Source organism: Aotus nancymaae, unplaced genomic scaffold, assembly GCF_030222135.1.
Source record: "Aotus nancymaae isolate 86718 unplaced genomic scaffold, 86718_ANA_hifiasm-v0.15.2.pri h1tg000072l, whole genome shotgun sequence".
NCBI lineage: Eukaryota > Metazoa > Chordata > Mammalia > Primates > Aotidae > Aotus > Aotus nancymaae.
In genome coordinates, this window is record NW_026988487.1 from 15,876,621 (window position 1) to 15,889,293 (window position 12,673).

Here is a 12,673-nt window from a genome sequence, read left to right on the forward strand (position 1 = left end):
ATGACCCTCAAAATCCACATTTGTACTTTGCAAGAGCAAGGCGAGATCATAGAGAAGTTACACCCCCTCCTGTCTCCACTTTTTAGTCTTTATCCACTAAAAACAAGATGTGAGAAAATCAAGTGACAAGAATGATAGGGTAATAGGTTTTCAACAAAATTAGTGTGTGGGCTTATATAGGTATAAAAATGGTGAAGGTAGTAGACCATGGATGCTTATTGCCTTTTAAGTTCCATCTTTCATTTACACATTTTGAAAGAATTTTTTGTGTCTTATTTTCCCCTGATTTATGTAGCTGTGCCACCCTAAATACAGACTTTCTTTTTGCTCTTGCCACCTTCTTGATAAAGGGAAGTACAGTTAGAATTGTAGATACTTAGTAATGCTTCGACATGAATATCCTTCACAACTTTGACATGTGTACCCTTTATTATCATTCTGTTAGAAATCTTAACTTCTTTGTGCCCAACTTTTCATATCTGTAAAATGGATGAAATAGTAATACCTGCTTCATATAATTGCCATAAAGATTAAATGCTAATACACATAAAGCTCTTAGAACAACAGGTCTGGTATATAGTAAACACTCAAATGTAGAGCTATTATCATTATTGTTACTGGTATTAACTGATATAGTTATACTTTTCATAAATGCTCATCCTATCAATTAAATATATTTTTTCACTATATATTCTTTTTCAATGTATATTCCTTTTAACCTTCCTTCTTAGCCTCTGCTATAATTCAAATGCCTTCTCCAATTTCAAACAATTTAATGAAAATAAAATTTATATATGCAGAGATGGCTGATTTAATTTCTTCAGTCCTTTGGAACCTAGAATTCTTTTCCTTCTGAGAGTAAACTTATTTTTTTCCATGTTATAGGTGGTATGCAAGATTACAACTATGTATGGGCCAATTGTTTTGAGATCACATTAGAACTGTCTTGTTGCAAGTACCCACCTGCTTCACAGCTTCGACAGGAATGGGAGAACAATCGTGAGTCTTTGATCACATTGATTGAAAAGGTAAAAGTAGATGACTGGAAGGTTGGGGTATAGAAACAGGATTAAATAAGGGAGAAATTTGGATGCATGTGAATGATAATCTATACAGTATTAAATGTCCTTTATCTGCTTTTATTATTTAAGATTATAAATTATCTTTAAAGATTATTAGATTATAATCTATTAAAACATGTTCTAGCTCTGATTCCTCTGCCCCTTACCCCTAGCTCTCTGCTCCATATGGCTTCCTTTGCTTGTCTTGGGACACTTACATAGACTGAAATAATTAGCCAAATTTGTGTTGTTAAATTCTTACAATGTCATGTGATCATATTTGCTAGTGAGCCTTTACTACTATATGAACCATGGACATCAGTTTAATTTAATTAAACATCACGCAGACTAATAGAGCAATTGGATACACCAGCAATTATACCTTATTGAGAAAATTAGAAGTCTGGCTATGAGGAGAGGGAATTTCAAAAGCACCTTACTAGTGTAGAGTTCAGACACATATGACTTAAGTTTAAGGATTTAATACTTCTATCTGTATTTTATTTAAACTCAAGGGATTGAAAATGTTTTGGGGAGAGAGAAGAGTAACCTTATTTTTTAGAAATTCTAGTATCAGTGCAGAGAGAGGTTATGCCCTCTTGCCTTCCAAATTCATTGTCTCTGAGCTTGGATTCTTGTCTTCTTAGGTTCACATTGGAGTTATAGGATTTGTTAAAGATTCTTTAACAGGATCTGGTTTGGAGAATGCAACCATCTCAGTGGCTGGTATTAATCATAATATCACAACAGGCAGATTTGGTGATTTCCACCGATTACTTGTTCCTGGAACTTACAACCTTACAGTAGTTTTAACTGGGTAAGAATTTAAACTATGTAGATTCTTAGTTAAAATGTCAAGTCTCTGTTTTATATCTAAGACAGAAATATAGTCTAGTATATGTTATTTATTTTTTGTGGCTTTTATTTTTCTTTATTTTCTAATTTTTCTCCTTTTATAATAAGAAAATACTGTTGCGGAGTTTTTTGTCACATAATTTAATAGTACAATGGGGTGTGAAGCATAGTTGTAGCATTAGAGGAAGGACAATTTTTAAAACTTAAAAGATATTCAGCTATGTAAAGCATTACCTTAAAGCTAACTGAATACCAGAGTAGAAGAAACCCAGGGCTCTGTAAATGACATTTTGAAGAACTGTCTAATCAGCTTTCTAATATATTAAATGAGTGGTTTCCCACCTCCCCTGGAAAGCTTTCTGGAAGCTCGCTTTGATAAGGATTTAATTGATAACCTTTAATCTTGAACTTTCCTACTTGAAAAAGAAGTTGGAATGTCAGTTTGATAAGACACTGCAAATAATTGTATAATTTATCACTTCTTTGAGTACTGTAGCAGTGGTTACGTTGGGGTAACAATCTTTCAACATGCTCTTTCCTTTGAATGTAATTTTTTTTATGTATACATTCTAGAGTGTGGTATTTGAGAAGATTTGATGAGATAAATAGTTCTTCAATCTGGGGTTCTTTGTGAGATAATGTCTTAAAACTCTTAAAGTTGCACATCTCTAATTTGAATTTTGATAGATCACTAAGCGTAAGAGGATGGAAAGGCTACTGTGCTTTTATAATGTTAAAGCATTGTATGTCTTAACTATAAACCATTTACTTTTTCAAATTTTTTTTTCAGGTATATGCCATTGACTGTTACTAATATAGTGGTGAAAGAAGGACCAGCCACAGAGGTGGATTTTTCCCTTAGGCCATCTGTAACTTCAGTAATCCCTGACACAACTGAGGCTGTAGCAACTGCTAGCACAGTTGCTATACCTAATATTCCTTCTGGAACATCATCCTCCTACCAGCCAATTCAGCCAAAGGACTTTCACCACCACCATTTCCCTGATATGGAAATCTTCTTGAGAAGGTTTGCCAATGAATATCCTAACATTACTCGGCTTTATTCATTGGGAAAATCAGTAGAGTCAAGAGAACTTTATGTGATGGAGATATCTGATAATCCAGGTGTCCATGAACCAGGTAATTGGTATGGTCTTACACAAAATTTCAGTAGTGCCTCTCAAAGCGATGTTCAATATTGCCATGTTTCATCCAGAAAAGTCACCTATAGTATGTATAACTGGTATTAAGAAAACCTAACTAAAATTAGAAGAAAGAAAAAAAGAAAATGTAACCAGTCTTTTCCCAGAAAAGAAGGAAATCCTTTTCCTAACCCATATTAGGCATGATATTTAATACATGCATAGATTAGATTTATTCTGCTAATAGTGTTTTATTTATTTATATTATATGGCATATATATGCTTTGAGCCTGCTCAGACACATGTATTAATAAGGAAGCTGCTTTATAAGATGTTTCTGAAGGTTTTTTTCTGCCTCCTTGGCCAAAAATACATGTTTAAAAACATTTTTAGTCCAGGATTTATATATGTTGGGGAAAAAAAAAAAGAGTCCATGATGATTAAAAAGGAAAAAAGTCTTCCATGTAATTTGTTTTCAGGTGAACCAGAATTTAAATACATTGGAAATATGCATGGAAATGAAGTGGTTGGAAGAGAACTGCTGTTGAACCTCATCGAATACCTTTGTAAGAACTTTGGAACAGACCCTGAAGTCACAGATTTGGTTCGTAGCACTAGAATTCACCTTATGCCATCCATGAATCCTGATGGGTATGAAAAGTCCCAGGAAGGTAAAGAATAGCTATTAATGCTTAATCTTTTGATTACCATATAGCATGATTATTTTGATGTAGAAGAGAATTTGAACTGGTTCTTTTGGAATTTCTTCTTGTTTTTTTCCTTATAATTTATTATTGATTTTTATATCAATAATAATATCTTGCTCTTATATTCTTATGAGATGATCTGGTCCACTCAACAATTATGTGATCAAATTTATACTTTTAATGGAGTTTTCCACTTGGTAATGGCTCTTATTTACTAGAAATATAGAGTATAAGATTTTTACAAATTGTTTCATTTTAGCAATAGTTCTGTCAACAAAGAGTCAAACTCTGTAAAATGTTTGGAGAGATTTATTCTGAGCCAAATATGAGTGACCATGGCCCATGACACAACCCTCAGACCTTCAGGACATCTGCCCAGGGTGGCCAGAGTGCAGCTTGGTTTTATACATTTTAGGGAGACGTGAGACGTCAATCAGATACATTTAATATATACATTGTTTTGGTCCAGAAAGGGCTAGGGTTGAAAGAGTTATTATCAATTGAAAGGAATGTCTGGGTTAGGATAACAGGTTGTAGTTACTGAAGTTTTATCATGCAGATGAAGCCTCCAGGTAGCAGGCTTGAGAGAGAATAGATTGTAAATGTTTCTTATCAGACTTAAGGTCTGTGTTGGTATTAAATGCTGATTGGCTTTTCCTGATTTCCAGCAGGGAGGAGGTGTAATAAGACATGTCTGACCCCCACTTCCCTTCATGGCCTGAACCAGTCTTTCAGGTTAACTTTGGAGTGCCCTGGCCAAGAGGAGGGAATCTATTCAGATGGTTGGGCAGGGCCTTAGAATTTTGTTTTAGGTTTACAGTTCTTATTAAATCATTATTTTGGGAATCTTATTTCATAAATGAAAAATCAAACCAGATATCTCTCAAAGCCAGTGACTCTGTTTTGATTCTCAGGTCTACTCTCTGTGCATATTCCAGACTTGCTAATTTATTGACTTCCCATTTCTTTGCCTTCTCTGGGCAAGCCCATCTTTCCTGGGGTGTTATAGTATGGGCTAGGACAGTAGACTGATACATGCCACCTTATGCACAACACTAGGGGAGTGAGAATTCATCTTTTCTCAGCCCGTGATTTTTTCTAGGCAATGATATCTATCAGTAGAATAGGCACCACAGTATGATATGGAGCCTCATGACTTATTACTAGCACTGCCCTGACCATTGGGAGGATCAGTTGGTCATTAGTACCCAGAAGCGCTCTTAAACAATAGGCACAAGATCTTCCATATATATATATATATATATATATATATATATATATATATTTTTTTTTTTTTTTCCCAGGTTTTTCCCCCTAAGGTCCTCATTCTTTATCAGTGCCACAAATCCCTCCTACACACTCCCCAGACCTTTCTGAAAGGTGGAACTAATTACACTAGTGAGTCCTCCAGTTTTCTTCAATCTCTTGCAATTTTTCTCATTATAATGACAATAGTAAGGCTCCCACTCCCTATTAAAATGGAATATGCTCAGTTAAGCTTAAATTGAACTTTTTCCTCCATCAAGTTAAACTTCCAACTATGTTCTTGGCTAACTTTACCTTTTTGTGATCACTTTAATGTGAGCATATCACAATTTTCTTCTTTTCATTTGGTGTATTTCTTACAATGTCTTAGTGAGCTTTATATAAGTACAGAGAGAAGTATAGAGTTCCTGGCCAGGTGCAGTGGCTCATGCCTATAATCCCAGCACTTTGGTAGGCCAAGGTGGGTGGATCATTTGAGGTCAGGAGTTTAAGACCAGCCTGGCCAACATGGTGAAACTCTGTTTCTACTGAAAATACAAAAAATTAGCTGGATGTGGTAGCACACACCTGTAATTCCAGCTACTTGGGAGGCTGAGGCACAAGAATTGCTTGAACCTGGGAGGTGGAGGTTGCAGTGAGCCAAGATCATGCCATTGCACTCTAGCCTGGGCAACAGGGCAAGACTTCATCTCAAAAAAAAAAATATCGTAATGCCATACAGGTTCTTCTTGCCTATTGCACAGACAAAACAGTTCACTGAGACCATGGTATCACAGTAAAGAGACAGTTTAATTAACGCAAGGCCAGCCACACAGGAGAACTGGAGTTATCACTCAAGTCAGTCTCCCCAAAGGCTCAGAGGTTACAGTTTTTCCAAGACAGTTTGATGGGTAAGGGGCTAGAGAATGGGATGATTGGTTGGGGATGAAATAATAGGGATGTAGAAAACAGTCCTCATGTGCTGAGTCACCATCTGGTTGGGAGCCACAGGACCAGCTGAGTCACAAGTCGCTGGTCTGGGTGGTATCAGCTGGTTTTCAGAAATGCAAAAGTCTGAAAAACATCTCAAAAGGCCAATCTTAAGTTCTGCAATAGGGATGTTATCTACAGGAGCAATTGGGGGAGTCGCAAATCTTCTAACTTCTGAAACGATGGCTGATTATACTTTAATTATACATACATGTTAGCCAATTTCGGCCCTCTTAGTCCCAACCGTGTGGCCTTTCATTAGTTTTACAAAGGTAGTTTCATTTTGGGAAAGACTATTATCATTCTTGCTTTAAGATTAAACTGTAAGCTGAATTCTTCCCAAAGTTAGGCCATTCCTTGGCCTGTGCCCAGGAATGACCAAGGACAGCTTGGAGGTTAGAAGCAAGGTGGAGTCTGGGCATGGTGGCTCAATCCTATAATCCTAGCACTTTGGGAGGCCAAGGTGGACGGATCACCTGATGTCAGGAGTTCAAGACCAGCCTGGCCAACATGGTGAAACACCGTCTCTACTAAAAAATAGAAAAATTAGCCAGGCATGATGGCGGGTGCCTGTAATCCCAGCTACTTGGGAGGCTGAGACGGGGGAATCACTTGAACCTGGGAGACAGTGGTTGCAGTGAGCTGAGATTTTGTCACTTTACTCCAGCTGGGTGGCTGAGTGAGACTCTGTTTCAAAAAAAAAGAATCAAGGTAGAGTAAACTATGTCAGATTTCTCTTACTGTAATAATTTTGCAAAGACAGTTTCATAATCATAGGTGATTGATAATAGTGAAGCCTGATATGTTCACATTTGCCTTGAGTTAAAATATCTGAAGTAGTATGTGTTGGAGTAAAATATAAGTGAACGTGGCTTAAATTTGAATCCTTTATCATATCATACAGGAGATTCAATAAGTGTAATTGGCAGAAACAACAGCAACAACTTTGACCTGAACCGAAATTTCCCAGACCAGTTTGTTCAAATCACAGATCCTACCCAACCAGAAACTATTGCTGTAATGAGCTGGATGAAGTCCTATCCATTTGTACTTTCAGCAAACCTGCATGGAGGTATGGCAAATTTATATTCTACTAATTAGTTCTTATTAAGAGCATTTGAAAATCCTGGTGGAATTTTATCAGTTTGTAGTGTTATGCTTTCTTAAAATGAGTATCCTGTTACTGCTTTTATGGCAGACAACAGTAAAGGTCTTTTCTCATTACTTTTTCAGCCAGTGTCCTGGTTGTTTCTTTCCTCCTTCTTTTTCCCTTTTTTTTCCTCCTCTTGTCTTCTCCTTCTACCTCCATCTCTTCTCTCTACCCCTTTCTCCTCTCTTTTCTCACGTACTACTTCTCTCTCTCTCTTATCTCTTCTCCTCTTTCTTCTCTGTCTTTTCTTTTTTCTCCTCTCCTCTCCCTCTTCCCTGTCTCTCCCCTTACTCTGCTTCTTCCTTCTCCTCTCCTCTTTTTCTCATAGTTCTTCAGGCATTTCGTATTTATCCCTCACACTGGGAACTTGGTAACATGCTCTCTGTCATTCATAAAAGTTGATCCGAAGTTTAGTTCCGTTTCCTCTCTGAAGGTTCATAAACTCTTTTATGTAAATTTAGATTTTGATACTCTCTTACTGATATGTCTACTGATATCAAAATTTAGATTTTGATACTCTCTTTTACTTGGCATATGCTTAACTGCAGCAGAATGACCACATTCTCATGTAGTACCTGAGCTTATATACCTTCAAATAATTTAGCAGAGATGGATCAGTTGAATAGGATAAGAGGTCAAGATTAAAAGTCATCACAATGTCCAGCTAAGGTTGTGAATAAGAGTGAAGGTATCAGTACCCAAGAGAACCAAAATGTGTCCACACATAAACTCACTTGAACAACATGTTCATTTAATGTACAATGCTAATGTATATGAATGTTCAATGCACACGAATGTTCATTCAGGATTACTCACAATAACGAAAAAGCAGAAACAACACGAACAACATCATCTGATAAATGGATAAATAAAATGTGGTCTACCCTTACAATGAATATTATTTGGCACGAAAAGGAATCAAGTGCTGATACATGCTACGACATAGATTTTTGAAACCTTATGCTAAGCGACAACAGCCAGTCATAAGAGACCACATATTGTATGATTATTATTTCTTTTTTTCTTTATCAAGTTAATAATTATATTTTTATGAAATGTTCAGAATAAGCATATCCATAGAGACAGAAAGTAGATTAGTGATTGGATTGGGCTGGAGTGAATAGTGGTAAGAGGTGATGAGGGAGTGATGGGTTTTAGGGTTTCTTTTTGGAATTATGAAAATGTTCTATAATGAGATAGTGGTAGTGGTTGTACACCCCTGTGAATATAAACAACTTTAAATGGGTGAATTGTATGGTATTTGAATTATATCAATAAAGCTACTAAAAAAAAAAAAAGTGACAAATATTAGCACCAGGGACGGTGGGGAAGAAATTTAGTGTCAGCATTTATTGGAACATCCAGAAGTATCATAGTTGAGACTTCATGGCATTAGAGTAGCCTTCCATTTTAGAATGATAGTACATACTGATGGATATTTAGATTTATGAAGTTAATTGAGATTCTCCAAAAAATGCTTTGAAAGATTGCCAATAGTAGAAAAAAGTACTTCTACAGGTGGTAATCATATGTTGTTCTCAAAGAGCCAAATAAGAATTATGAAGTTATACCCTGGTTGGCAAAATAAATTTTTTGCTTTCTTTTTTTATATTTTATGTGTTTAATGCTATGTTTGGTAGAAGACACTTTTTATTTAGAGCTTTAATATTCTCAGAATAAATCACACATCGTGTTGGCTAAATCTGAAAAGTTAATAATAGTTACATTCCTTTGAAAATAAGTCACAGATGTACAGATGTGGTATCAAGACTGTGGCATGCTGAGAGGCGGGAATCTTCAGTCATGCAAACATCTTTGTTTCCATGACATATTTTCTTTTCTCATCTTAAAATCTTTATTTAAATGGAGTTTAAAATCTTGGCAAAGCAGTTTAAAGGAGAATTTCTTTGCTGTTGTACAGGAGTAAAAAACCTCATAGATTCTGCAGCTAGAGCTTGAGAATTAAGCTAACAAAAGGCAGATTAAAAGGAAAGAGCATACAAATTTTATTTGATATTAATATTTGTATGTGGCACAGGCAACAGGCAGTGGGGGAGTTCATAGGAAAGACATGAAACCCTCAAAAAGGCAGTAAGTGTTGAGGACTAAGTGCTCTTATAACAAAGGGTGATACCTTGTGGAAAAGTGACTACACAAAGAAAGGGGTTTAAACTTTTAGGGGTGGTAAATTGTAGGAAAGTGACTAGGAAATATATGGGGGAAACTACTGAAAGATGAGGGTTGTTTTACTAAGGTTTGTTTGTGTCAGCTCATCTTGGCATTGACTATCCCATCTCCGATGGTACCAAGAAGGTAACTTTCTCACAGGAAATTTATGCCCTAATTTTAGGCAGAAATGGGGAGGGTAGATAGCCTTTCCTGCATGTGCTGTTTCTCAGTTGCCTTCAGCTCTAAATAATTAATATGCTAAAGAGTCATATTCTGGGGCAGCACATTCTGATTCCCTTCACTGCCAACTTTATAATTTAGAAGGATCTTGAAAGATTGTAGGGGAAAACAATATTCTTTTTCATAAATTTTCAAAAATTTTGATACTAATTTTTTTATTGAGGTGAAGTTTACATAATTCCGTGGCATTTAGTGCATTCACTGTGTTTTGCAACTGCCCCCTCTATCTTGTTTCAAAACATTTTTATCTCCCCAAAAGGATACCCTACACTCATTTAACAGTGACTCCGCATTCCCTTCTTCCCTCAACTCCTAGTAACCACCAATCTTTGTTCTGTCTTTAGGGATTTACCTATTCTGGATATTTCACAGATATAGAATCATATAACATGTGACCTTTTGTGTCTGGCTTCTTTCATTTAGCATAGTTCTTCTAGGTTCATTCATGTTGTAGCATATATCAGTACTTCATTACTTTTTATGGCTGAATAATAGAACATTGTATATACGTGTGCATATATCAGTATCACATTTTCTTTATCCATTTACTTACAAATAGACATTTGGGTTGTTTCTACTTTTTGACTACAATGAAAAATGCTTCTGTGCCCATTGGCATTCAAATATCCATTTGAATTCCTGTTTTCCTTTCCCCATCCCCCCAACCCTTGTTTTGAAACCTAGTCTTACTCTGTCACCCAGGCTGGAGTGTAAGTGGTGTGATCATGGCTCACTGCAGCCTCAAACTCCTGAGCTCAGGCAGTCCTCCTGCGTCAGCCTCCCAAGTAGCTGGAACTGCAGGCATACACCATCACACCTGGCTTATTTTTAATTTTTTGTAGAGACAGGGTCTCCCAGTGTTGCCAAGGCTGATCTTGAACTCCTGGACTCAAGCAATCCACCCGCCTTGGCCTCCCACAAAGTGCTGAGATTATAGGCATGAGCCACCATACCCAGCCCCTGTATTCAGTTCTTTTGTTTATACACCTAGGAGTGGAATTGTCATATGATAATTCCATGTTAAGCTTTTTGAGGAATTGCCAAACTGTTTTCCACAGCAACTGGATTATTTTACATTCCCGCCAGCAATGTTTGAGATTCTAGTTTCTTCATATACTCGCCAAGTTATTATTTTCTATTTTTATTATTATAGCCATCCTAATGGTTGAGAAGTGGTTCCTCATTTTGGTTTTGGTGTGCATTTCCCCGATAACTAATGATGCTAAGCATCTTTTCATGAGCTTTTTGGCCATTTATATATCTTCTTTTTTTATTTTATTTTATTTTATTTTATTTTATTTTATTTTATTTTATTTTATTTTTTTATTGCATTTTAGGTTTTGGGGTACATGTGAAAAACATGCAAGGTTGTTGCATAGGTGCATACGTGGCAGTATGATTTGCTGCCTCCCTCCCCTTCACCTATATCTGGCATTTCTCCCCATGCTATCCCTCCCCAACTCCCCACCCCCCTGCTATCCCCCCTCCCCCCCAACAGACCCCCGTGTATAGTGCTCCCCTCCCTGTGTCCATGTGTTCTCCTTGTTCAACACCCGCCTATGAGTGAGAACATGTGGTGTTTGATTTTGTGTTCTTGTGTCAGTTTGCTGAGAATGATGTTTTCCAGGTTCATCCATGTCTCTACGAAGGATGTGAACTCCTCGTTTTTAATGGCTTCATAATATTCCATGGTGTATATGTGCCACATTTTTCCTGTCCAGTCTATCATCGATGGGCATTTGGGCTGGTTCCAGGTCTTTGCTATTGTAAACTGTGCTGCAATGAACATTCGTGTGCATGTGTCCTTATAGTAGAATGATTTATAATCCTTTGGATATATGCCCAGTAATGGGATTGCTGGGTCAAATGGAATTTCTATTTCTAGGTCCTTGAGGAATCGCCACACTGTTTTCCACAGTGGTTGAACTAATTTACACTCCCACCAACAGTGTAAAAGTGTTCCTGTTTCTCTACATCCTCTCCAGCATCTGTTTTCTCCAGATTTTTTAATGATCGCCATTCTAACTGGCGTGAGATGGTATCTCAATGTAGTTTTGATTTGCATTTCTCTAATGACCAGTGATGATGAGCATTTTTTCATATGTTTGTTGGCCTCATGTATGTCATGTTTTGTAAAGTATCTGTTCATATCCTTCGCCCATTTTTGAATGGGCTTGTTTGTTTTTTTCTTGTAAATCTTTTTTAGTTCATTGTAAATTCTGGATATCAGCCCTTTGTCAGACGGGTAGGCTGCAAAGATTTTTTCCCATTCTGTTGGTTGCCAATTCACTCTATTGACTGTTTCTTTTGCTGTGCAAAAGCTGTGGAGTTTGATTAGGTCCCATTTGTCTATTTTGGCTTTTGTTGCCAATGCTTTTGGTGTTTTGGTCTTAAAGTCCTTGCCTATGCCTATGTCCTGAATAGTTTTGCCTAGGTTTCCTTCTAGTGTTTTTATGGTGTTAGGTCTTATGTTTAAGTCTTTAATCCATCTGGAGTCAATTTTAGTGTAAGGTGTCAGGAAGGGGTTGAGTTTCTGCTTTCTGCATATGGCTAGCCAGTTTTCCCAACACCACTTATTGAACAGGGAATCCTTTCCCCATTGCTTGTTTTTGTCAGGTTTGTCAAAGATCGGGTGGTTGTAGATATGTTGTGTCGCCTCTGACGCCTCTGTTCTGTTCCATTGGTCTTTATCTCTGTTTTGGTACCAGTACCATGCTGTTTTGATTACTGTAGCCTTGTAGTAGAGTTTGATGTCTGGTAGTGTGATGCCTCCTGCTTTGTTCTTTTTGCTTAGAATTGACTTGGCTATGCGGGCTCTCTTTTGGTTCCATATGAAGTTTAAGGTGGTTTTTTCCAGTTCTGTGAGGAAGGTCATTGGTAGCTTGACACTCTTGACAGTTCTCTTGACACTCTGCCACCCCCGGCCTCGCGAGGAACCTTTGTTCTTCTGAAGGCGGCCTCAGACGCCTCCAGTCTCCCCGTCGTAGATCCGCGCGACGCTGGGGGCCCTTGTGTGGCGGCTCAAAAAAGCCGCAGCTGTGCGCTTTTAAAAAAAAAAAAAAAAAAAAAAAATTGAGAATGATGTGGGGGATAGTGTTGAATCTGTAAATTACT

General features: G+C 37.2%; 1 protein-coding gene across 3 annotated transcripts in view; it reads left to right on the forward strand.

Moving 5' to 3' along the window:
* The window catches only part of CPD (carboxypeptidase D), a 78,620-nt gene that overhangs the window by 27,889 nt on the left and 38,058 nt on the right, over nucleotides 1-12,673 (forward strand). For all 3 annotated transcript variants that reach the window (XM_064367661.1, XM_064367662.1, XM_064367664.1), the window contains exons 3-7: nucleotides 886-1,028; nucleotides 1,709-1,878; nucleotides 2,707-3,056; nucleotides 3,538-3,729; nucleotides 6,905-7,072. In XM_064367661.1, coding sequence (XP_064223731.1) covers nucleotides 886-1,028; nucleotides 1,709-1,878; nucleotides 2,707-3,056; nucleotides 3,538-3,729; nucleotides 6,905-7,072 — 1,023 coding nt within the window. The remainder of the gene's footprint in view (nucleotides 1-885; nucleotides 1,029-1,708; nucleotides 1,879-2,706; nucleotides 3,057-3,537; nucleotides 3,730-6,904; nucleotides 7,073-12,673) is intronic.